Source organism: Heterodontus francisci, chromosome 27 (assembly GCF_036365525.1).
Source record: "Heterodontus francisci isolate sHetFra1 chromosome 27, sHetFra1.hap1, whole genome shotgun sequence".
Classification (NCBI taxonomy): domain Eukaryota; kingdom Metazoa; phylum Chordata; class Chondrichthyes; order Heterodontiformes; family Heterodontidae; genus Heterodontus; species Heterodontus francisci.
In genome coordinates, this window is record NC_090397.1 from 15,974,882 (window position 1) to 16,002,330 (window position 27,449).

At 44.1% G+C, this 27,449-nt stretch overlaps 1 protein-coding gene across 4 annotated transcripts in view; it reads left to right on the forward strand.

Moving 5' to 3' along the window:
* The window catches only part of abcc9 (ATP-binding cassette, sub-family C (CFTR/MRP), member 9), a 206,112-nt gene that overhangs the window by 35,291 nt on the left and 143,372 nt on the right, over positions 1 to 27,449 (forward strand). For all 4 annotated transcript variants that reach the window (XM_068058911.1, XM_068058912.1, XM_068058914.1 and 1 more), the window contains 3 exons: positions 19,438 to 19,559; positions 20,781 to 20,947; positions 26,430 to 26,672. In XM_068058911.1, the coding sequence (XP_067915012.1) occupies positions 19,438 to 19,559; positions 20,781 to 20,947; positions 26,430 to 26,672 (532 nt within the window). The remainder of the gene's footprint in view (positions 1 to 19,437; positions 19,560 to 20,780; positions 20,948 to 26,429; positions 26,673 to 27,449) is intronic.

Genomic DNA, 27,449 nt, shown 5'->3' on the forward strand with positions numbered 1-27,449 from the left:
TGTTCAACTACACAAGGGATACCGCACCCCCCTGCCCCCCACCAACATCCCCACAACCACTGGCAGTATTTAAAGGGATCATTATTCAACTTTCAGGTGAAATACTTTTGACTGTTCTTTGCTCCTGCAGAGTAAGCGGAAGTACTGTGCTCAGTGTTATTGGAGGAGTTGTCTGAAAACTTTGGATTCACAATAGACTGGTGCTGGACTTTATCAAGGAGGTCAGAGGAGTTGGAAGGCCTGTCAAGGGAATGGGGGTTATAGTTGCAGTCTTTCTTGGTCTGGAGCATGACTTGGAGATAAAGCACAGTTGCAGAGAGGGGAAGGTGTGTGCAGAGGGAGAAGGAGGGTTCTCAGTAGAAAGCCATACCCAACAAGGGTCTTCAGAGAGCACTTCTCCTATCTCCACCTCAACCAGGAGCAATGTCTGAGGTGTTTACATTTCACCAAAGAGAGGGTCACTAATCTGTGCCTGCTCCTCCAACCGGACCTGCAACTGCACAGCAGGGCGAGGATGGCTCTGCCAGTGGCCACGAAGATAACTGTGGCCCTCGATTTCGATACCAGCGATCTTTTCAGGCGGGAGCAGGCACCATCACCAACATTTCAGAGTTCGCCATGCATCACTGCATTCGTGAGGTAACAGGGGCCCTGTGTACAAGGAGAAGGAGCTTCATCATCTCCTCACATACCTGGAGAGAAACAGGAGGAGACAGCACAAGGCTTTGCCAGGCTAGCGGGATTCTGAATGATGCAGCATGCCATCGACTGCCTGCGCATGCTCTGCGGGCCCCACATAGCAACAGGGAAATGTACCCAACTGCAATTCCTTGAATGTGTAGTTGGTGTGTGACCAGGCTAAGAAGATCCTCTCGGGGAATGCCTGTTATGCTGGCAGCAGTCATAGTGCATTCACACTGTGTTAATTATCTGTAACTGCTATCTTTGGCCCACTATGAATAACCAGATCCTGGCTGCTGGGTGACGAGGGATAAGCACTCTAAACCTGGCTCATGATTGCCCTGTACCACCTGACCACACATGAACAGCATACCTACTATGAGAGCCATTGCTGCGACCAGGAACATTGAAGAGCAAACCATTGGCGTCCTGAAACAATAGGTCTACTGTCTGGACTGCTCGGGGGTGGGGGGGACAGGGTGGTAGGGACACGTTTCCTCCAGTACACACCAGAGCATGTCTGCAGGTTTGTAGTGGTCTGCTGCATCCCCCAGAACCTTTCTGTTATAGGGCGTAGCCCTAGCCACCAGGCCTTTGCACCTCAGGAGAAGGAGGAGGAGGAAGCATCCAAAACCCCTTCACTCCAGACAGGTCGTCTTTGAGTGGATACTCAGATTCCCGTTTCCCCGAGTTCTCATCTATACATCACTGTTGCTTTATAATTCCCCACTTTTCCATCTCTCTGCTATGTAGCAATGTAGCATCATAGTATCCTCTTGTCCAAAATCTCGAAATAAAAACCACCACGAAAAAAACATTTCATAACAGTTTTATCCAACAATACATGCAAAACTTGTACATTCCCTTCGTGCCTTTGCCTGTCCTAGTGCTCCTACCCCAGAGACAGCAGCCCCGCCTTCAGACTGCAGCACCATGACATGGGCGGTAATAGTCTGGGCTGGCTGGCTGATAGGCAACAGCAGGGGCACAGGCAGGGTACTCATGGTGGGAGGACAAATGCTGTAATCCTGAGAGACAACGGCAGATTCATGCTCCACAGAACCACTGCCACTCCCCTGGGGCGGTGCCTCAGCAATCCTAGTAATCTGCTGGAGTACAGATTGCTGGAGTGCTGTGAGAGCCTGCAAGTCCATTTGAGCACTGTGATCCACAGCCATGATGGTAGCAGTCTGAGCCCATCTGGCATCAAGCTGGGTTTACATGGCAACGAGCATAGATCCCATAACCTCAGTCTGAGCTTCCACTGCAGCACTGTGATGATGGATGGCCTCCACCTGTGCTGGGATGGAAGCTGAGACATTAGGCATCAGACACTGCATCACGGCTGGATCTGCAAGTGCTGTCATTGGAGCTGGCCAACACTTCCACGCTGGAAAAGGCGGGCTGCAAGTTCTGTTAGAAGAACTGTGCCAAGTTGAAGCCGGACTCCTCCATGCCCCTTGACAATGACAATTGGTTCTGCAGCAAGCCTGCCAATGCACCAAGCATCTCAATGTGCATCAGCATTCCCCTGTATGCCGCCCCATTGAATTCTTCATCTGAGTCTGCAGTAGCAAAGTTTTTCCACTACCCTCGTCCTCTGAGGAACTGGCATATGTGCGATGCTTTTGCCCTGGCCCTGTCGCAGCCCACCTGTGCCCAGTGACTCACCATGTGCTGATTCAGGCTCTATACTATGCTTTAAGGTACGTGCAGTGCCAGAATCTGAGCTGGTGGCCACAAGAGTCAGATCAATTGACTATGCTGCTTCATCAGAGATTTGATGTTGTTCTCACCCTTCAGAGTGAGGCTGGCCAGGTGTCAAATCTTGTGTATCTGAAAGCAAAAATGCGGAAGGGGAAGACTGGGGTGAAGGAAGCTGGGTGGGTTGGAAAGCAAGAGATCCATGATCACAACATCTGCACTTGCACTTCATCCCTGATAGCAGGATGAGGGTGAGGTTGGATTTGAGAAAGGAAATAAAGCAGGAACATAGTCATCTTTAATGTTCTCAGCAATGCCAGATGCAATGGCCTCAGTCACAGCTGGCCCCATCATGCTGAACAGCGTCCCTCCAAAGGTTCAGGAGATACAGGTCTGCCTGTCCCCTGGCGATTTTCTGCTGCTGCCTGCGGTTATATGTGACCTTGTCCTGTAAGAGGTGGGGACGAATGTCATTGAGTGTGTTGCAATGTGGTTGGGCAATGTGCCTGCCTTAGCTGAAAAGCTGGAGGTATGTGGAAGTTGAAAGAGGTGTTTGTGAGGCTGGCAGCATTGGTCAGTGTGTGAGGGTCAGGTGGAGCATCTAAATGTTAGTCATAAGTCCTTATCGCTGCTGAGTGAGTGATGAGGCTTTGATGCATTGAGCAGCATCAGAGGTTGGTGGTGTGATGGATAAGCGATGTCACATGAAGAATCATTCACTGACTTTGACTGACCGTGTGAGGTCATTGAACATTTTGTGGCACTGTAACCAGACATTATAAATTGACCTCCCTGGCTACCTGCTCCCATTCCCTTCACAGGGTGTGCCTTGAAGGCCTCCTGGTCCCCTGTGGAAGCATAGTCTCTCTTCTGCTTTCCATTCCATCACTAAGGCCTCCAGCGCCACATCAAAGAAACTGGGAGCTCTCTCTCTACTCTCCTGCTCTATTACCATTTGTCTTTCTTCCACCAAAGCCTTCCTGACACTATTCCAGCAGCTGCTGTTGCCTGAATGCACCTCCCCTTTAAGAGAGGTAGGTTGCCTTTAAGAGGTCTGGGCTAACTGTGCATCGTGTTAGCCATGCAGACTGCTGGGCCCCCTGCTAGGTGTGCAGACAGTCATCAGTGTGCTTCATGCTGCACTGCACGTGACAATCACATTGATGAGCAGGCAACAGAAAGTTTGTGTGCTGCCTGCCTCTACGGGACTGGGTGTAGGGTAACTGCGCATCGCGAGCCCTATACCTGATATTGGGCCAAATTGAATTTTTCTCCCTGAGAGTTTAGGGTCACTAAGCACATATTTAAAAGGAACCTTACACAACATTTACCTCAAGCTAGAAAACCAGCTGACACAAGTCTAAAATGGTTGGGAATTCAAACAGGCTTGGATTAATGCACGTGACATGTGGTTACACTGAGAGTGCAGTGGGGCACAGATTTGTTCCTAACATCTCATTACTTGTATAGTGGAAGGTTGTGTCAAAAGTGATCTTTTTCCTCATGTCTGGTGGAACACCTGGAATATTCTGGATCTGTATAGTTACTGTCCTAAATGTGATTGATCGATTGATTTGAAATTTTTTTCTGGGGTTGTCACAGTGACATGAAATTGATCTTTTGCTCCTCTCCCCAGCTTCTAATGGCACTCTCCCCCACCCACTGACAGTTCATGCCGGTACTCTGCTTTCCCTCTTCCTTCAGTTTAAATTGACATTCCTCTCTGATTTCCACCTCCCACCCCATGTGATTTACTCTGTTCTCCAGTTCCCCAGCTCCTATTTACTCTGACACAGTTCTCTGATTCTTCCCCTAGTTCACTCTGGCACTGATCTCCAGCTCCCCTCCCCCACCCCTCTATTTCACACTGGTAATGTCCTTCCCCAAGTCTTCCCTCATTCCTGCTTAATATTGGTGCTTTGGCAGAAGCAAAATTCCGCTGCATGCTGCGGGAAGAGAATTCCTGATGGTAAAAGATTTCACAAGATCAGAAAATATCACCACGGTGTGTACAATCTCCCAGAGTAGCTGCATCAGATCGGGCCGAGGAGAGAATAATGCTGAACTTAGTCTACGATCCTGGATAAGTACGGTGTGATTCTCTAACCAGGTGCTCCTCGTGAGGAATGCTTGCAGGGAGTCCACGCTGGAAAGTTGTGGGGCTACAGCCCTGATTTTTCACTGTTAACGGATTGTTAATTACGGTCTGCAGCCCCCAACCAGAACTCCCTATAGCCACCACTCCGAGCTAGGAGCACCCTATCAGGCAGTCAACCTGAATGCTTGAAGTGCAGAGAGTTAGTACGTATATCACAGTGGAGCACCGAGAGAGGAGCTGCCTAGCAGACACACCAGAGGATTCTTGGAATTTTGAGAATGATGTCAACATTGATGTTACAGCAAGACAGCAGGTGGAGCTCTGAGGGTGAGTAAATCAGGTGAGTAAACAGCAAAGTACATTATTTCTTTAAAAAGTTCAGAGATTCCGTAGGCAAAGAGCATGGATCTGAAGGAGCTTGGGGCAGAGTATCAGAGCGGAGTGAGTGGCGGGGAATGAGGTTAAAAAAATTAAGTGACATCAGCGCAAGGGAAGGTGCTGATTGGTAAGTAGCTGATGAGTTAATTTTATATTCCTCTTTATTTTATTTCTGCTAAACTTTAGTCAGTATAATAAATAGGGGAATGGCAGGGTACATCAGTCCCATGGAGTGCACATCCTGCTCCATGTGGGAACTCTAGGACGACTCTTGTGGCCTGGACAACCACATATGCAGAAAGTGTCTGCAGCTGGAGGAGCTCGAGCTCCAGATTTCAGAGCTTGAGCAGCAGCTGGCATCACTGCAGTACATCCACAACGCTGAGAGTTACATGGATAGTATGTCTCTGGATGTGGTCACCCTGCAGCTTAAGAGTGGGCAGGCAGAGAGGGAATGGATGATTGCCAGACAGCCAAGGTGGACCAAGCAGGTAGAGGTCTTATGAATCTTCTGAGTCCATCTTGCTCTTCAACCAGTATTCAGTTCTGAATACTGGTAAGAGTGATGGTTCATCTGAGGAGTGCAGTCCACAGCACCAAGGGTGGTTCAGCTATGCAGGGGGGGAAGGAGGAAGATTAGGAAAGCAATAGTGGTAGGGGATTCTATAGTTCAGGGAACATACAGGCATTTCTGCGGCCGCAGACATGAATCCTGGGTAGTATGTTGCCTCCCTGGTGCTAGGGCCAAGGATGTTATTGAGCGGCTACAAAGCACTCTGAGTGGGGAAGGTGCATAGCCAGAGATCCTGGTCCATATCGGTACCAACAACACAGGTAGAAAGAGGGATGAAGTCCTGCAGATTTTAGGGAGCTAGGAAAGAGACTAGAAAGAAGAACCTCAAAGGTAGTAATCTCTGGATTACTCCTGGTGCCACACACCAGTGAGTGTAGAAATAGGAGGATAGAGCAGATGAATGCATGGCTGGGCAGATGGTGCAGGAGGGAGGGCTTTAGATTCCTGGGACATTGGGACCAATTCTGGGGGTGATTGGATCTGTGCAGGCTGGACAGGTTGGACCTAAACAGACCTGAGACCAATGCCCTTGTGGGGCAGTTTGTTAGTGCTGTTGAGGAGGGTTTAAACTAACTTGACAAAGGGATGGGCACCAAGAGAGGAACATTAGAGAGGAAAAGCAAGGTGAACAAAGGATTGGGAGAGACAGATAACACTAGAGTGAGAAATAGTAAGGTGGGATTGGAGTAAGAGAGAATGCAATAAGATTTAAATTGAATTTACTGTGCATGTTTGTGAATGCATGAAGTGTGATACATAAGGTTGGTGAGCTGCATGTGCAGATTACCACATGGGAAGTTGATGTCATGGCAATAACAGAGGCCTGGCTCATAAAAGTGCAGGACTGGGCTCTAAATATTCCAGGATACACGTTGTTCAGTAAAAGATAGGGAAAGAAAGGAGGAGGGGTGGCAATATTGATTAAGGAGTGCTGGAGAGAGAGGCTATCCAAGAGGAGTCAAGGACAGAATCTATTTGTTTAGAGTTAAGAAACATTCAAGGTGCCATTACACTACTGAGTTCATTTTGGTGGGAAAGATATAGAGGAGCAAATTTGCAAGAAAATTACAGAAAAGTGCACAAACCATAGAGTAGTGATAATGGGAGACATTTTATTTTTATTTAACTTTAATATAGACTGGGATACTAATACTGTAAAGGGCAGAGAGGAGGAAGAGTTTCTGAAGTATATTCAGGAGAATTTTATTGATTAGTATGTTTCCGACCCAAAGAGGAAGGAGGAGGCATTGTGCTATCTGGTTCTGGGGAATGAGGTGGGTCAAGTAGATCAAATGTCAGTGGGAAACATTTAGACAACAGTGATCATAGCATCATAAGGTTTAAGTTATTAATGGAAAAAGACAAGGACCAATCTAGAGCAAAAATATATAATTGGAGGAGGGCCAATTTCAATGGGATGAGAACGGATCTGTCCCAGGTAAATTGGAATCAAAGATTGGCAGGCAAAATGGTAAAGAACAATGGCTTGCCTTTAAAAGGGAGATTGGTTCAGGTATAGTTGAACTACATTCCCACAAGGGGGAATGGTAGGGAACCAAATCCAGAGCTTGCTGGATGACAAAAGAGAGCACGATGAAGCAGAAAAAGGGTGTAAATGACAGATGTCAGGTTGATAATACACATGGGAACCAGGCTGAATGTAGACAGTTTGGAGGGGAATCGAGAAAGAAAATGAGAGGCAAAGGAAGAATATAAGAACAGTTCAGCAGTTAATATAAAAGGGAATCCAAAAGTCTTGTATAGGCATATAAAAGGATAGTAACAGGAGGGATGGAACTGATTAGGGACCAAAAAGCAGACATATGCATGGAGGCAGAGGGCATGTCTGAGGCATTAAATGAGTATGTTGCATCTGTCTTTACCAAGGAAGAAGATACTGCCTAAATCATAGTAAATGAGGAAGTAGTTGAGATACTGGATGGGCTAAGAATTGATAAAGAGGAGGTATTAGGCTGGCTGTTAGTAAAGTTGACAAGTCACCAGGACCAGATGGGATACATCTGAGAACGCTGAACCAAATTGTGGAGGTACTGACCATAATCTTCCAATCCTCCTTAGATATGGGTATTGTGCTAGAGGACTGGAGAATTGCAAATGTTACACCCTTTCATTGAACAAGGATGTAAGGGTAAACCCAGGCCAGTCCATTTACCTTCGGTTGTGGGAAAGCTTTTAGAAATAATAACCTGGGACAAAATTAACAGTCACTTGGACAAGTGTGGATTAATTAAAGAAAGCCAACATGGTTTGTTAAAGGCAAATCGTGTTTAACTAACTTGATTGAGTTTTTTTGATGAGATAACAGAGAGGGTTGACGAAGGTAATGCAGTTGATGTGGTGTACTTGGACTTCCAAAACACATTTGATAAAGTGCTACATATAATGGCTTATCAACAAAGTTGAAGCCCATGGGATAAAAGGGATAGTGACAGCTTGGACACAGAGTTGGCTGAGTGGCAGGAAACAGATTAGTGATGAATGGCTGTTTTTCAAACTGGAGGAAAGTATACTGGGTTCCCCAGTGGTCATTTTTGGGCCACTGCTTTTCTTGATATATATTCATGACGTAGACTTGGATGTGCAGGGCACAACTTCAGAATTTGCAGATGACACAAAGTATTGTGAACTGTGAGGAGGATAGTGATGGACTTCAAAAGGACATAGGCTGGTGGAATGGGCAGACTCGTGGCAGATGAAATTTAATGCAGAGAAGTGTGAAGTGATTCATTTTGGTCGGAAGAATGAGGAGAGGCAATATAAGCTAAAGGGTGCAGTTCTAAAGGGGATGCAGGAGCAGAGGGACCTGGGGGTAGATGTGTACAAATCGTTGAGGTTCTAGGGCAAGTTGAGATCGTCATTAAAATGGCATATGGGATCCAGGGCTTTATAAATAAAGGCATAGAGTACAAAAGCAAGGAAGTTATGATGAACCTTGATAAAACTCTGTCTCGGCCTCAACTGGAATATTGTATCCAATTTTGGATACCAAACTTTAGGGTGGGTGCATTAAAGATTTATGAGAATGGTCCCAGGCTTGAGTCACTTCAGTTACGTAGATAGATTGGAGAAGCTGTGGTTGTGCTCCTTAGAGAAGAGAAGGTTGAGAGGAGATTTGATAGAGGTGTTTAAAATCAAAACAGAGTAGATAAGGAGAAATTGTTCCCATTGGCGGAAGTGTCGAGAACCAGAGGACACTGATTTAAGGTAATTGGCAAAAGAAGCAATGCAACATGAAGAAAAAGTTTACGTAATGTATGATTAGGATCTGGAATGCACTGCCTGAGTGTATGGTGGAGGAAGATTGATTTATGACTTTCAATAGGGAATCAGATAAGTACTTGAAGAGAAAAAAAAATGCTGGGCTATGGGGAAAGGGTAGGAACATAGGAACAGGAGTTTGCCATTCAGCCCATTGAGCCTGCCCCGCCATTCAGTATGATCATGGCTGATCATCCACTTTTTCCAACACACTCCTCATATCGCCTTGTGTCTTTTATATTTAGAAATCTGTCGATCTCTGTTTTAAACATACTCAATGACTGAGCTTCCACAGCCCTCTGGGGTAGAGAATTCCAAAGATTCACAACCTCTGAGTAAAGAAATTTCTCCTCATCTCTGTCCTAAGTGGCTTCCCCCTTATTTTGAAATTGTGTCCTCTGGTTCTCGACTCCCCATTCAGGGGAAACATCTTAGCTGGATCTACCCTGTCTATCCCTTTTAATTATTTTGTAGGTTTCAATGAGATCACCCCTCATTTTTTGAAACGCTAGAGAATGCAGGCCCAGTTTCCTCAATCTCACTTCATAGGACAGTCCTGCCATCCCGGGAACAAGTCTGGTGAACCTTCGTTGCATTCCCTCTATGGCAATAATATCCTTCCTAAGGTAAGGGAACCAAAACTGCACGCAGTACTCCAGGTGCAGTCTAACCAAGCTTCTATACAATTGAAGAAAGACTTTGCTATTCCTGTACTCAAATCCTCTTGCGATAAAGGCTAACAAACCATTAGCCTTCTTAATTGCTTGCTGCATCTGCATGTTAGCTTTCAGTGACTTATTGACAAGGACACCCAGGTCCCTTTGTACATCTACACTTTCTAATCTTTTACCATTTAAGAAATACTCTGCATATCTGTTCCTCCTAACAAAGTGTATAACCTCACATATTCCACATTATATTCCATCTGCCACGTTCTTGCCCATTCACTAAGTCTGTCCAAATCCCCTTGAGGCCACCTTGCATCTTTCTCACAACACACATTCCCGCATAGTTTTGTGTGATCCATGAATTTGGAAAAATACATTTCGTCCCCACATCCAAATCATTGATATTTATTGTGAGCAGCTGGGGCCCAAGCACTGATCCCTGCGGTACCCCACTAGTCACAGTCTGCCAACGCTAGAATGACCTGTTTATTCCTACTCTCTGCTTTCTGCCCGTTAGGAGTGTGGTCGGGGTGTGAGACTAGCTGATTTGCTCTTGCAGAGAGCCAGCATGGCAAGATGGCCCACTTCTGTGCTGTAACAATTCTATGATTCTATGTAGAACAGGAATTATTAATGTCTCAGCACATAGCATCAGGGAACCCTTTAGGAAACAGGATGTCAGCTTAGTGGTAGCACATTTGCCTCCTAGTGAAAAGGTCATGGGTTCAAACCCCACTCCCAGAGACTTAAGCACATGATCTACGCCAACACTTCAGGGCAGTACCAAGGCAGTACTCACTTCCACAGAGGTGTCATCTTTCATATGAGAAGTTAAATCAAAGCCCTGCTTCTCCTCTCAGGAAAATGTAAAAAAAAGTCCTATGGCACCGATAAGAGAAGAGTAATGGAGTTTTCCTGGTCTCCTGTCCTGCTACAAACATAATGTTTTAGAAAGGTAGCCATTTCTCTCATTTGCTGTTTGTGGGACTCAAATTGCGCACAAATTGGATGTTGCCTTTCCTATATTACAACAGTGACTACACCACAAATGGACTTGATTGGCTGTGAAATGCTTTGGGACATCCGAAGGTGCTATATAAATTTAAGTTGTTTCTATGCAAGGACATCTGTCGCGTTTTGCTGGGCAACTGTTTGACTCATCTTTGTTGGGCCTTAAAGGTTCACATTATCAACTTGAATCCTTGATCTGAAGGATGGGGCAATTCTTTCTAGGGAATTTTCCTGCCTCTTTGGCCTCCAAGTACTCAAAATTTTGCTGTGAAACACATAAAACTGAGACTTGTTTATCCAAGAAAAGGTTTGTTACAACTTATACACCACAAACTGAGTTGACCCAGCAGTGGCACAGAGGATCGGAGCTAGGAACATAGGAATTGCCAGACAATAAAAGGACAAAGGCCCACGTAGTTCACCTAACATCCAGATAGTTACATGATACAATGATGATGGAGTTGTTGACTACACATGGCAATTAATTAATGTACAAAAGACTCAGACATGAGCTGAGAAAATCTGATAGTGGTGAAGAGCTTTGGGAACCATAGATCCAAAGAAAACCTTTTCTCCCAAGCATGTTACACTCATGTCATTTTTCAAATTACTGATCCAAAAATGTGATTTTCTGGAGCAGAGCTGAAGGGCAGGGCTGGGAGCAGCATTGATTTCCATCCTGGATCCGCATCGCACTCTGTGAGCTGCCAACTCCTACTGAGTGTAGTACTGAACCAAAGTGAGAGGATTGTGCTCCTAATACTATGGGAAGTGTTAGAGTGTTAGAGTGGGAGGTCTGTAGGTGTGTGGATGTGCCCTCCTGACTGCGTCTGTTGAGGGAACACAGTGTAAACATAAGCTGTGGAATACGTGGTGTGGTAAACATGCAGCACTGCTTCAGAAGGGGAGGCCTGCATGCTTCTAAAGTTTAGCTGACTTACCATCCGCATATCAGACACCATTTCGACACATACATATACTTAGTACTATGGAGCCTCTCTTCCCAGCTCTGAGAGACAAACTTGAATTTGTAAGCCTTGTAAAGTTAGACATGTGCTCTGGAGTGTAGGGGTTTCAGAAGCAAATGACCACCGCCAGTACCTGCTTGCAATTTGTCATTGTGTGTGAAATTGGTCTGCAGCAACCAGAATGGTGACATTTTGTGGAATCTTACAGTACAGAAGGAGGCCATTTGCCCACTGTACTTGTGCTAGCTCTCTGAAAGAGCTACCCAATTCCACTTCACTGCATTTTTTTCCCATAGCACTGCAAATTTTTCCTTTGAGTATTTATCCACTTTACCTTTTGAAAGTTACTATTGAATCTGCTTCAACCACTCATTCAGGCAGTGCATTCCAGATTACAACTCACTGTGTAATAAATAATTCTTCTCATCTCGACTCTGGTTCTTTTGTCAAATTATTTTAAAAGGTTGCTCATTTTTTGCAATTTTATGTAAGTAGCAGAAAGGACCCAAAAGCCAAGGTCACTTTGACACATAACATGATATCCAGATGAGTCCTTGCGTAGATTCTGTACCATGCTTAGTGCCCATGGTCTAAATATCCTGCAATTGTTCACATGCGTCCTGTTTGACACTTGCACAGAAATGCAAAACTAGCTAGACATCCTCAATTTTATTCAATTATCTCCACACACATGCACCAAATCCTCAACCATTTCATTCTGCAGATTCTCATAGCTTATAGGTTCATTGATAATTGATGATCCCATCACTTTAACGGTGAGCCTTTGAAATGCCAGCTTCACTCATTTAACTTTTTACATTGTACCATATGTCCCTTGTAACTATCGCAACATTTTTCTTATTGGCTGCAGGAATTATGATGAGATACAGTGTAGAGTATTTTCCATTGAAGTCATTTACCTTAATGACACTGTATTTGTTGTGCAACTTTTTGATACCTTTCCTGACACAGCATTGATGCACTGTGGCTCCTTATTCCATGGAAAAAGTCATTGACCCTTGGTTGTTGTTATTTGCTGACCCAATTATCTGACAGTGGAGGGCCCGCACTTTATACGGTAAATTGCACTTTCTTGCTGTGGGTCACAACCACAAACTCTTCACAACTACTTCAGGGGCGACTGCTGTTTTAGTACCAATCCCTTGAGTTTAGACAGTTGAAGGATGATCTAACGAAGATGTTGAAAATGATTAACGATTCAATAGTGGAGATACAGAGCAACTATTTCCTGTGGCGAGAGCATCCAGAAGAAGAGGGCACCTTCTTAAATTTAGAGCTAGGTCATTTAGGAGTCAGCTTGCCAACTCTGGTTTGAGATACTCCTGGAGATTTGATCATGTGACATTTGATCACATGGCATTCAGTCATTTGACACAGCTCATGTAATGCTTAATCACATGACATTTGATCATGTGACATTAGCTCACAGTTTGCGAATGTTTTTGCATTAACCTCAGTTGAGTGTCTCAATATCACCAATCCTGAATATTTGGCTTTTTCTTTTATAGTGAGATGAGCAACATAATTTATAAATAAAAGAAAGAACACTAAAGAGTCGAAAGATTCAAGGATAAATAATGTTTCAATAAAAACTAGTGATGTTCTACAATATCGACCACAATGGTATTTACATGGTTTTTTCAATGATTCAACAAAAACATCATTGATGTAAGTGATTTTTAACCAAAGTTTTCATACAATTTTATATTTTACAATGAATGGCAAACTATAAAAATGATAAATAAAACCAAAACCAAATCGAATTTACTTTACTGACTCCTGCACCGCTGAGGCTCAGCTTCAGGGAAGTGAGGGTCAGTCCTCAAGGAGCAGCACCAAAGCTGCCTGGCTCCCAGACTAAAACACATTATACAAAAGCATACATGCCAGGCTGTCATGAACTCTCTCTTGCTGCAGCTTACATTCCACCCTTCTGTGCCTATTTGTTTCTTTTTCTCTCCCTCTCCCAGTTTGTGTTTCTGCCTCTTTTCCCCCAGTTTGTGTTTCTGTCTTCCCTCCCAGGTTTGTGTTTCTCCCTCTCTCCCCAGTATGCTTTTCTCTCTCTCCCCAGTGTGCTTTTCTCTTTTTCTCCCTCCCTAGATTGTGCTTCTCTCTTTCTCTCCTCCATTTGTGTTCTTCCCCCTATGTCCCCAGTGGGTTTCACTCTCTTTCTACCCCCACAGTCTATTTTTCTCTTTCCCTCTCTCCTAAGTTTGTGCTTCTTTCTTCTTCCCCAGTTTGTCTTTCTCTCTCCCTCCTTCTCCCAGTTTGTGTTCCTCTCTTTCTATCTGCACCCCAACCCCATCATGCCACAGTATGTGTTGCACTCTCTCGCTTTTAGTCCCCAGTTTGTGTTTCTTTCTTTGTCTTTTCCCCAGTTGCTCTCTCAGGACTCTGAGTTAATAGGCAAGTTTTGTCAGCTCCACTGCCATCATCTTCTCAAAACTGGTAGCGAAGCCATGTGTTTCCAAATATTAGGGAAACCAGCAGAGCTCAGCCAACACTGTTTGGTTGTGAGCCTTGACAGCTGGGTACTGCATAATGGCATGCACAAATTGTGCATGCAAGGACCATTTCTCCTGAGTCACAAGCAGTAGCGCTAGGGAGACCAATTTGTCATTCTGGTAGATTTCTGCTCAAAGGGGAAGATTTGCAAATGCTATTTAGGAGTGAAATTAGGAAGTAGTTTTTCATGGAAATCGTGAACTCTCTGCCCCCAGATGTTGTAGATGCTAGGGGTTTTTAAGGATAAGGGAATCAAGAGATATGGAGCAAAGGTGGGTAAATATAGTTAAGCTACAGATCAACCATGATTTAATTGAATTAAAAACAAGAAATGCTGGAAATACTCAGCAGGTCTGGCAGCATCTGTGGAGAGAGAAGCAGAGATAACGTTTCAGGTCAGTGACCCTTCTTCAGAACTCTAACTGAATGGCGGAACAGGCTCAAGGGGTTGAATGGCCTCTTCCTTCTCTGATATAATTTTTAGGGCTGGCAAGGCACTTAGTAAATGTCTAACAGCCTCCATTCTGTTCGATGTTTCTCTCTGTGCTAATCTGAGTCTCACAGAGTTGTAACTTTTTTATTGGTTCATGGGATGTGAGCATCGTTGGCTAGGCCAGTATTTATTGTCCATCCCTAATTGCCATGAGAAGGTGGTGGTGAGTTGACTTCTTGAACCACTGCAGTCCATATAGTGTAGGTGCGCCCACAGTGCTGTTAGGTAGGGAGTTCCAGGATTTTGACCCAGCAACAATAAAGGAATGGAAATATATTTCCAACTCAGAATAGTATGTGACTTGGAGGGAATTTGCAGCTAATGGTGTTTTCTTGCACCTGTTGTCCATTTTCTTCTAAGTGATAGAGGTCGCAGGTTTGGAAGAACATGTTGAAGAAGCCTTGGCAAATTTTGTAAATGTTACACACTGCTGCCGCTGTGCATCGGTGGTGGAGGGAGATTTTGAAGGTGGTGGATGGGGTGCCAATCAAGCGGGCTGCTTTGTCCTGGATGATGTCAAGCTTCTTGAGTGTTGTTGGAGTTGCATTCATCCAGGCAAGTGGAGAGTATTCCATTACGGTCCTGACTTTTGCCTTGTAGATGGTGGAAGGGCTTCAGGGAGTCAGGAGGCGAGTTACTTGCCACAAAATACCCAGCCTCTGACCTGCTGTTGTAATCACACTATTTATGTGGCTACTCCAGTTCAGTTTCTGGTCAATGGTAACACCCAGGATGTTGATGGTGGGCGAATTCAGTGATGGTAATGCCTTTGAATGTCAGAGGGATGTAGTTAGTCCCCTTTGTTGGAGATGGTCATTGCCTGGCAATTGTGAGACGTGATTGTTACTTGCCACTTATTAGCCCAAGCCTGAATGTTGTCCAGGTCTCGCTACATGCGGGCATGGATTGCTTCTGTATCTGAGGATTTGCGAATGGAACTGAACACTGTGCAATCATCAACAGACATTCCCCTTCTGATCTTATGTTAGAGGGAAGGTCACTGATGATGCAGCTGAAGATGGTTGGGCCTAGGTCACCATCCTGAGGAACTCCTGCAGTGATGTCCTGGGACATAGATGATTGGCTTCCAACAACCTCAACCATCGACCTTTGTGCTAGGTATGACTCCAACCAGTGGAGAATATTCCCCCGGTTCCCATTGACTTCAGTTTTACCACTGCTCCTTGATGCCACTCTTGGTCAAATGCTGCCTTGATGTCAAGGACAATCACACTCATCTCAGCTCTTTTGTTCATGTTAGGAGCAAGGCTGTAGTGAGGTCTGGAGTCGAGTGGAGCTGGCAGAAACCAAACTGAGCATTGTTGAGCAGGTTATTGGTGAGTAAGTGCTGCTTGATAGCACCATCGATGACTCCTTCCAACACTTCGCTGATGATTGAGAGTAAATGGATGGTGTGGTAATTGGCCAGATTGAATTTGTCCTGTTTTTTGTGGATAGGACATACCTGGATAATTTTCCACATTGTCAGATAGATGCCAGTTTTGTAGCCGTGCTTGAATAGCTTGGCTAAAGGTGCAGTTAGTTCTGAAACACAAGTCTTCAGCATTGCAACTGTGATGTTTTTGGGGCCCATAGTTTCTTCTGTATTCAGTATGCTCAGCCCTTTCTTGATATCACGCCAAGTGAACCAAATTGGTTGGAGTGGTATCTGTGATGCTGGGGACCTCAGGAGGAGGCCGAGATGGATCATCCACTTGGCACTCTGGCTGCAGAGGGTTGCAGATATTTCAGATTTGTCTTTTGCATTCACGTGCTGGGCTTTACCATTATTGGGGATGGGGATATTCATAGAACTTCCTCCTCCCACCAGTTGTTTAATTGTCCATCGCCACTGGACATGGCAGAACTACAGAGCTTTGTTTTGATCCGCTGGTTGTGTGATTGTTTTGCCCTGTCTCTTACTGTTTAGCCTGGATGTAATTTTGTGTTATAGCTTCACCAAGTTGGCACCTCATTCTTAGGTATGCCAGGTGCTGCTCTTGGCATGGCCTTCGACACTCCTCATTGAATTAGGGTTGGTCTCCTGGCTTGATAATAATGTGAAGTAAGAAATATGCCAGGCCATGAGGTTAAGGACTGAGGCTACAAATTATCTCCAGCAAGAGCTTGGGCTGGATGCAGATGTCACTAGCTGTCACTAATTAAGTGTCAAATTGGTGGCATTGCCAGCAACAACTTGAGAAGTGGAGGTGGAGGAATTAGCTCCTCATCTCAAATGCAGCTCCCCGACTCTGCTACTGGTAAAGCAGTTTCCAAGGTGCACCTTTTTTGTGCCAAACTCTTGTTTCCTCAGCAACTCTTAAATCTCTCGTTAAAACCATGGCCTTGGTATTTAAGTGATTGTGTGTTCAGAGTGGCAGGAGGAGTTATGGATAGGAAACCTGAAAGTACAGATTTGCTGACAAAATTGCAATTTGTAACTGCAGGATGCTTTTTAAGATTTTTCTCTAGGTTTTTCATCTGACAGCCAGCCTGATTGACAGCCCAGAGCAGAGGGATGCAATAGAAGAGCAGATAGGGAGAGATCGCTGTTGGGGTTCCAGTATTGGAGGGGAAGAGATCCCGGGGAGAGGCGGAGATGGTGGCCAGGGAGAGAGATTGCGGGAAGGGTTATGGAGATTGTGATTTAGGCGGAGATCCTGGGGCGTGTGGATTTGGTTGTCGCTGCTGAGATCACTGTCATGGGGTCTACATGGCATTCCGGTGGAGAGGTCATTGTAGGGGTGAGGTGGAGATGGTAATTGTGAGCAGGAGGTCCAATCATTGGAGTTGAGTAGCAGCCATCTCACTGCGGGGTTTACATATGATCTTGTTGGGCCTGGAGGCAACACTCCTGCTTCTCCTGGTTCACAAACAGCGCTGTAAAGGCACTTACCTTATAGATCTAACCCTTCTTATCTCCTTTTATATGCCAGCCTTCCTGAGGTGAGGGAAACTTGGCTGACATGAGTTAGAAATAAAAAGGTTGTTAAAATGGAGGCATGCAGTCTGCTTAAAAGGTTTTACCGACTGACCCACCGCCATTAAAAGCAAAAGTGGACAGGTTCGAGGCTGTTTGGAGTAGGGTTTGAAATTTTCACCGTGCACCCAACTCAAATCCACCAATTTTGGGGGGTTAAAATTACTCCCATTTCTCCAATATTTAAATACTTCTTCCTTATCTAGGTCAACTTCTCCCGCTTCATGGCTAATGACACATGTGGCAACTTATCTCTTCCACACTGCTTTTACATCTGGTAGATTATGCTCTGGGTTCTTTTATGTCCCTTTTTATGGAGACAAGTTTGTATCCTGACTCACAGCTCCCTACCAGGAGAACAGGCTAGAATGTGCTTGAGGGAAATTGCTGCTGTATTCATGCAAGTATCCAATTGGATGTCAGTGCCATATTTAGAGACTGGAACTCTGGTGCTGCCATCAGCATGTATTCAGACACCAGGGTGTAGAAATTGGTTGCTGCCATGTCCATTATGGAAGGCAGCTGCACATGTACATCCTGTGGTGAAAGTGTGCTGTCTGCCATATTGGTCAAGGCTCCTGCATTGGCTTCCAGGGCCCATGACTGAAGCAGCTATTAGGCTCTTTGCATATAGTATGGGACCTAACATCTGTTTCAGACTCACTTTATAAAATTCGCAAGCACTTGGCATCCTTATCGTGGAGCCAGGAGGAGTATATTAAACTCACGGGCTACTGTGCTCATCCCCTACCCGCCCCAGGTTCTGGTTACGATGCCAGATGGTGTCTGAGCTGGCAATCGTCTTGCTTCCTGAAATTGGCGAGCTGCCTCTGGGATTGTGACTGGGCACCTGCAGCTTGCCAATATTAAACAAATGAGTCTGGAGGACCAATTTTCTGTGACCCTGCCACCTGTGCCATTAGGTGCACTACACCAGGATCACATCCTGAATCAGGCATGATCCAATTTTTAGGCCCAGAATTCTCATCTCTGTTTGCTGGTGCTGCCTGGAATGGGGCTCAAATCTATAATGTTCTCATTCATGATAGTAAATTTACTACTGAGCCAAGGTTCACTCCCTCATATCCAGGTAGAGTCCTTTAATACTACAGTCATACACCTGACTGGATACAAGAGAATAGCTTGTTCTTGTCCTTCATTTAGATTTAGATTTTAGATTTAGAGATACAGCACTGAAACAGGCCCTTCGGCCCACTGAATCTGTGCCGACCATTAACCACCCATTTATACTAATCCTACACTAATCCTATATTCCTACCACATCCTCACCTGTCCCTATATTCCCCTACCAACTACCTATACTAGGGGCAATTTATGATGGCCAATTTACCTATCAACCTGCAAGTCTTTTGGCTGTGGGAGGAAACCAGAGCACCCGGAGGAAACCCACGCAGACACAGGGAGAACTTGCAAACTCCACACAGGCAGTACCCAGAATTGAACCTGGGTCGCTGGAGCTGTGAGGCTGTGGTGCTAACCACTGCGCCACTGTGCCGCCCAATGATCATGTCCTTCTCCCCACTGTGGCATCTAATGTCCCCTATTCTCTCTGTCTGGTAATCTTTCCTGCTTCTGTCTCTGAGATTTCCTATCTTGAATGCTTCTCAACTTTTTACCTTTTTAATCAGGAGAAATTGTTTCTATCGCAGGAGGGTCAGTCACCAGAGAACACCAATTTAAGATAATTGACAAAAAAAAAAACAGGGGGTTCTGAGGAGACTTTTTTTCACGCAGCGAGTTGTTATGAGCTAGACTTTCTGAGGGGGTGGTGGAAGCAGATTCAACAGTAACTTTCAAAAGAGCATTGGATTGTATGTGAACAAAAGGAATTTTCAGGGCAATGGGGAAAGAACAGGGGAGTGGGACTAATTGGATAGCTCTTTCAAAGAGCTGGCACAGGCATGTTGAGCCGAATGGCCTCCTTCTGTGCTGTATAATTCTATGATTTGCATATTACTTAATGTTCAATGTTTTATCCTATGCTTACCTAGAAAATATAACGGTCCAAAGTTTCAATCAAATGTTCATTTTGTTTCCTATTGTTTTGCTGGAACAGAAAAATGGATACTCGTCACCTTCATTTATTTATGCCTGCTATCATGGGATTTATAGCTGCAATTACATCAATCGTGTACTATCATAATATCGAAACCTCCAACTTTCCAAAGTTACTATTAGGTGAGAGTGTATTTCCATTTTCAGATGGACAAAACCATCCCTGATTTACAATTCCAGTTAATTTTTATCACCTGGCTAAGTGTTTTATTGTTAGGAAAAGCAAGGGTAATTTGACTATTGATGATTAACAGAAACACAGGCCCTGAATTTCCTCCAATGGAAACCTGGTGGAATTTCTCAGAATAAGCCCAAGACTATGCTGAGGCCTTTATTTGGGAGTTTCCTGGCTGCCATTTTAAAGGGCAGTGTCTCTGCCTCCACCTACATAGGCAACCACGTCTAAGGGGGCAGGGCCAAAGGTAGGCAATCGCTACGGCAGAGAGTTTCCGCTTCTCTGGAACATTAGGCATCTGCTGTAACACCAGGAGGCTGGTTTGCTAAGTGGCATCAGATGTCCCAGCTTCTAGAAGTGCAGATGTGGACTTCGCCGGGCTGGGTAGGATTTCGGGGAAGAAAGCAACTTGGACCCCCAAAGATAGTGGCAATTAACAAAAAAATTGTAATGGCCCCTTACTACAGGAGTTCAAAGGGCCGTCAGAATGTAGTTTCTGTTGGGCATGGTGGTGGGGCCGAGGTAATCCCCTTATGCTAGTCAGATATTTCTGGCAACGTGGGACTGGTGAGCATCCACAATGTGCCCGTAGTGGCTTGGATGCCCACCATAGAGCAAATTAAATCCCCTTTCCCCCTTTCCCTGGGGGATTAGTAGGTGACGGGGATTCTCGGGGCTTCGATGTTTATTAAACATAAATGGCTATGGATGGTTTAAGAGACATAAAAACCTCAGCAATTCTTCAGACATGAGATCACTCCTACTTTCTAAAAGAAAATGTCATGCAAAAGCAAAGTAAAGCTTGAAATAAAAGATTAAATTTTATGCCTAAATCTGTGTATAAAGAGGTTTTGCTGTGCTAAGGACACGTTGTGCACTCCCCGCCCCTCCACCCTTTCCTTCACTTCGCCATTGGCAGCCGTGGATTCAGCAAACTCTGGTATTCCCTCCTTAAATGTCTTTGCCTCTCCACCTCTCTCTCCTCCTTTAAGATGCTCTTTAAAATCTAGTTCTTTGACTGATCTGTTCTAATATCTCCTTGTATGGCTCAGTATCAAATTTTCAGTTTGGAAACACTCCTGCGAAGTACCTTGATTGATTTGACAATGTTAAAGATACTGTATAAATCTAAAATCTTGTTGTTCTTGATTCTATGTTTGTTTTCACAGCCCTTTTTATCTACTGGGTCCTGGCTTTTATCACTAAAACCATTAAACTGGTGAAATACTGTGATCACGGAGTGAGCATGTCCCAGCTGCGATTCTGTATAACACTTATGTTAGTCTTTCTTTATGGATCACTGATGGCTATTGAAATCAATGTGATCATATTCAGGGTAAGTAGTTCCAATTACCTAATGAAAACAAGCGGAATTTTCAATGTTTCTATTTCAATTTCACCAGAAATAAGAAGGAAAACTTGTCCTAGCAAATCTAGAGGATGTTGCTGCCTTTTGTAAACTGTGTCGGTCTGAAGCTCGCAGCATTCACACATTGAAACAAAAATGGCAGCGACACACAAGGTAAAAGGGGTGGATGCTTAAGGTGGTGGGTGGGGTGCTGATCAGGCTGCTTTGTCCTGGATGGTGTCAATTTTCTTGAATGTTTTTGCAGCTGCACCCATCCAGACAAGTGGATAGTATTCCATCACACCTCTGACTTGTGTCTTGTAGGGGGTGGAGAGAATATGGGCAGTAAGGATGTGAGCCACTCGCCGCTAAATACCCAGCCCCTGACTTGCTCTAGTAGCCATGGTATTTATGTGGCTACCCAATGTGACTGGATATAGATAAATATGTAAAGCATTTCACTTTGTGTCGCAACAGTGATCTTGAGTTTAACCCAGTGCAATTTGGTTCTTAACTTCAGTTCAATACAAGGCTGATCTCCCCCAACATCTTTTGCTAATTATTGTCCTGTGTCCTCTGGTTATCGATCCTGCTGCCTGTGAAAATAGTTTTTTCCTATCTATTCTGTCTAAATTCCTCTTAATTTTGAACACCTCCATTAAATCTGCCCTGCCTTCTCTGCTCTAAGGAGAACAATCCTAGTTTCTCCAGTCTCTCTGTGTAACTGAGGTACCTCATTCCTGTTACCCCCCTCTGCACCTTCCTAAATTGTGGGGTGCCCAGAATTGGAAGCTATACTTCAGCTGAGGCTTAACCAGCAATTTATATAGGTTTAGCCTGACTTCCTTGTTTTTGTATTCTGATTCTATCCTGTATGCTTTTTTAAGAACCTTCTCAAATTGCCCTACTACATAGAGTCATACAGCACTGAAAAAGGCCCTTCGGCCCACTGTGTCTGTGCTGACCAACAACCACTGATTTATACTAATCCTACATTAATCCCATATTCCCTGCCACATCCCCACAATTCTCCTACCCCCTACCTACACTAGGGGCAATTTACAATAGCCAATTTACCTATCAACCTGCAAGTCTTTAGCTGTGGGAGGAAACCAGAGCACCCAGCAGAAACCCACAAAGTCACAGGGAGAACTTGCAAAGTCCGCACAGGCAGTACCCAGAACCGCACCCGGGTTGCTGGAGCTGTGAGGCTGCGGTGCTAACCACTGCGCCACTGTGCCGCCCACCTTCAAAGATTTGTGTTTGCTGCTTTATTTTGGCTGACATTGAAAATATTCCTGGTTGTCCAGAATTGTATGTTGATGCCTTGGTTCAATCATGTTGTGGCATAGCTGCAAAGAACACCCTGAGCTGGCTCGAACTGAAAATATAGGAACATGGGAACATAGGAAATGGGAGCAGGAGTAGGCCAATTGGCCCCTTGAGCCTGCTCCGCTATTCAACTAGATCATGGCTGATCTTCTACCTCAATGCCATTTTCTCACATTATCCGCATATCTCTTGATATCTTTAATATCTAGAAATCTACCAATATCTGTCTTGAATATACTCAGTGACTGAGCCTCCACAGCCCTCTGGGGCAGTGAAATTACAGATTTGCCATCCTCTGAGTGAAGACATTCCTCCTCATCTCAGTCCTAAATGGCCTACCTCTTATTCTGAAACTGTGTCTCATGGTTCTTGACCTCCCAGCCAGGGGAAACATCCTTCCTGCATCAACCCTGTCGAGCCCTGTAAGTATTTTGTATGCTTCAATGAGATCATCTCATTCTTCTAAACTCTAGAGAATACAAGCCCAATCTCCTCAATCTCTCCTCATAGGACAACCCCACCATCCCAGAAATCAGTCTGGTGAACCTTTGTTGCAATCCCTCTATGGCAAGTATATCCTTCCTTAGGTAAGCAGATCAAAACTGTACACAATGATACAGTCTCAACAAGGCTCTATACGATTGGAGCAAGACTTCTTTACCTATATATTCAAGTTCTCTTGCAATAAAGGCCAACATACAATTTGCCTTCCTAATTGCTTGCTGCAGCTGCATGTTAGTTTTGTGACTTATGAACAAGGACACCCAGGTCCCTTTGGACATCAACACTTCTCAATCTCTCACCATTTCAGGAATACTCTGCATTTCTGTTTTTCCTACCAAAGTAGATAACTTCACATTTTTCCACATTGCATTCCATCTGCCATGCTCATGTTCATGTTCACTTCACTTAGCCTGTCTAAATCCCTTTGAAGACTCTTTGCATCCTCCTCACAATTCACATTCCTACCTAGTTTTGTGTCATCAGCAAACTGTAAAATATGACATTAGATCCCCAGATCCAGATCATTGATATAGATTGTAAATAGCTGGGGCCCAAGCAATGATCCTTGCGGTACTCATCTTGTCACAGCCTGCCAACCTGAGAGGGATCCGTTTATTCCACTCTCTGTTTTCTGTCTGTTAACCAATTCTCCCTCCATGCCAGTATATTACCCCCAATCCCATGTGCTCTAATTTTGCTTACTAACCTCTTGTGTGGAAACTTATCGAAAGCCTGCTGAAAATCCAAACACACCATATTCACTGGTTCCCCCTTATCTATTATACTCGTTACATCCTCAAAAACTCCCAACAGGTTTGTCAAACATGATTTCCCTTTCATAAATCCATGCTGACTCTGCCCAATCCTACCATTATTTTCTAAGTGTCCAGTTATCACATCTTTTATAATGGATTCCAGCATTTTCCCCACTACTGATATCATGCTAACAGATCTGTCGTTTCGCGTTTTTTCTGTCCCTCCTTTCTTAAATAGTGGGGTTACATTTGCTACCTTCCAATCTTCTGGAACAACTCCAGAATCTATAACATTTTGGAAGATGATCACCAATGCCTCCACTATCTCTACAGTCACCTCTTTCAACACTCTGGGATGCAGATCATCAGGTCCAGGAGATTTATCGACTTTAAGTCCCATTAATTTCTCCAGTACTGCTTTTTTACTAATATTAATTTCTTTCAGTTCCTCATTCTCACTAGTTCCTTGGATCTTTAGTATTGCTGGGAGAATTTTTTTGTATCTTCCTTCGTGAAGACAGACACAAAGAGTTGAATTTTACCAGTCCTGACAATGGGGGTCATGGTGGGAGGAGCCCAGGAAATGCTTCCGGGAGAGGCCCGCCATGGGCTTCGACACCAGGAAGGCCCCGCCCCTTTTTTACAGGCAGCAGCGAGGCCTTGGGCAGCCACCCCGCTGCTTGCTGGCAGAGCCTTAATTTAAATACTTAAATAAATTATAATGAATGCATAAACACTTGCCTTGTCTCGACGGCCATCCAGGCCAATATTCCGGCCGGTGGCTGGAACTCCCATGCCTTCAGATCTCCATTCCGAGATCCGAGGCGTAACACTAGTGGGGAGGGGGGGGAGGTGTGAATTTTTCAGGGTGGGGGTGGGGGCAAGTGGCAAAAACGAATGTGATTGATTGAGGGGATGGTGGGAAGGGGTTGAGGTTAAAGGAAAGAAAGTTCGGTGGGGAAAGGTCGTGATTGAAAAATTAACTGTTTTTTGGGGGAGAGGACAAATAATAAACAGATTATTCATGGGGGGATGGTGGGAGAGGGGATTGGAAGTGTGAATAAAATTTTATTTTAATTTATTGGAAAACCTGTCACTTGAAAAATTAAAATGAAATGGAAGGTCCTGAAGCCCTTGAAAAATGGCGCCAGTGCTTGCGTGGTATCGCGGACACCGTTGCCGGGGTGGGTGGTCTGCCCCCTCTATGTTAATGAGCCGCCGCGCGTTATATCGCGGTGTCTCCATGGCACACATCTCCCACATGCGCCAGGCAGTTTTTGAAGATTGCCGCAGCGAGCTGTAAAGATTCAGCCCAAGGTATTTGTTTAGTTTCTCTGCCATTTTTTAATTCCCCATTATAAATTCCTTTGTTTCTGCCTGTAATGGACTGATATTTGTCTTTGCTAATCTTTTCCTTTTTACATATCTATAGAAACTTTTACAGTCCGTATTTATGTTTCTTGCTAGTTTAGTTTCGTATTCTGTTTTCTCTTTCTTTATCAGTTTCTTTGTCCTGCTTTGCTGAATTATAAAATGCTCCCAATCCTCAGGCTTACTACTTTTTTGGCAACTTTATAAGCCTTTTCCTTTGATCTAATACAATCTTTAACTTTTCTTGTTAGCCATGGTTGGATCACCTTTCCTATTGGGGTTTTGTGCCTCAAAGGAATGTAAATTTTTTGTAAACCATGTATTAATTCTTTAAATGCTAGCCATTGCCTGCCTACCGTCATATTTTTAAATTAGTTTCCCAGTCTGCCACAGCCAACTTGCCCCTCATACCTTTGTAGTTTCCCTTGTTTAGCTTGGATTGAACTATATCACTTTCAAACTTAATGTAAAATTCTATCATATTATGGTCACTCTTTCCTAAAGGGTCTTTACAAAAAGATTATTAATTAGTCCTTTCTCATTGCACAATAGCTTCACTTGTTTGTTGTGGTGATGTATCGCCATCAGTGATTATTGTGTTAATCATATCACTGTAGAATTGGCAAATTATCGGAACAGAATATTTGAATAGAATAGGTAAAATTGCTCAGCTTCCAAACTCCTCCTCTGCCATGGTATTTACATTGTGATTTCAACACTGTGGATTCTCAAGGCCATAATATTCAAGCTCAAAACTAATTTTGCAGATTTGTTTGAAGCAAAATGCTGGAAATGTTATATTTACACGGCTATTGAAAAAAAGCAATAGAACCAGATTAAGTATCGAACCTAGGGTCTTTCTGGTCTATATAGGGCGACTAGTTAGAGTCATAGAGTTATACAGCACAGAAACAGGTCCTTCAGCCCAATGCATCTGCACCGACCATCAAGCACCTATCCAATCTAATTCCAAAGGTAACAGAACTGATGCATACCTGTCAGGAAAGATTGAACAGGCTGGGGCTCTTTTCTTTAGGAAAGAGAAGACTGAGGGGTGACCTGATTGCAGTCTTTAAGATTATGAAAGGGTTTGCTAGGGTAGAATAGAAAAGATGTTTTCACTTCTGGGGGAAACCAAAACTAGGGGTCATACCTATAAGAATGTCACTCATCAATCCAAAGGGAATTCAGGAGAAACCCCTTTCCCCAGAGAATGGTGAGAATGTGGAACTTGCGACCACAAGGAGCATTTGAGACAAAAAGCATAGATGTATTTAAGGTGAAGCTAAGTAAACAATGAGGGAGAAAGGAATAGAAGGATATTCTGATAGAGTTGGATGCAGAGGGTTGGGAGGAGGCTCTTGTGAAGCATAAACACTGACATAGACCTGTTGGGCCGAATGGCCTGCTTCTGTAGTGTACATTCTATATAATTTCATGCAATCTAAAACCAACGTGAGTTGTTGAAGCAACATCTGTTTAACCAGCCTTGCTTTCACTCCTGCTAGAAATATGTGTTCTTTGCAAACCCCAAAAAAGTGAAGCCTCCTGAAGACTTGCAAGATCTGGGTGTGAGATTCCTGCAGCCATTTGTCAATTTACTATCAAAAGCAACATACTGGTGGATGAACATACTCATCATTTCAGCACACAAGAGACCAATAGACCTAAAAACCATTGGCAAGCTACCCATAGCCACAAGGGCTCTCACCAACTACATGCGTTTGAAAGAGGCTTATGAAGAGCAGAAGGTAAGAGTCCCAATTGAATGTAAGTGTGCCTCCTCCTGTTGATAGTGATACCAGAGCATGTCTTCCATTACTATTTGTCTGCACTGATGTTAACGAATAATGTTATTGATTTCTTCATCTATTTAATGCTATTTAGGGTTTATTTAGCATCTGGAAGCCATGTGACTTTCAATCAAAATGAAAGTAGTTCAGTCCCTTGGAATTAATACACAATAGCACATCAATATTATGGATATGAAATAATATAAATTGTTTCTATCTGAATTCTTCTGCATGATGATCAGTAATATTTTGCCCTTATATTGATAACTTCTAAATCATGTAGAATTTTGAAGAATTTTTTGGAAGATCATACCTTAAATCTAAAAATGTTTCACAGTATGACTGTTTTCAAAAACTTATTGGTTCTGTGCAACAATAAGTATCATACCAAAGCATAGAATATCTTCAGTCTTACTGTAGTGTATTGGCACTCTGCAATATAGGTATTTCACATTCAAGCTCCTAGGCAATCAGTAGTCCTGCACTGTAGAGTACTGGCAATCTCAGATCCTGGGGCACCAGCAGTCCCACACCATAAGCTATCAGTAGTTCCAGATCCGAGGGTGCTGGCAGTCTACACTCTAGGGTACCAGCAATTCCAGATCTGAGAGCACCACCAGATCCACACCATAGGGTACTGTCAGTCCCAGATCCTAAGATACCAGCAGTCCCACACTGCAGGTTACCAGCAATCTACAGTCTAGAATATCAATGGCCCTATATCCATTATTTAGG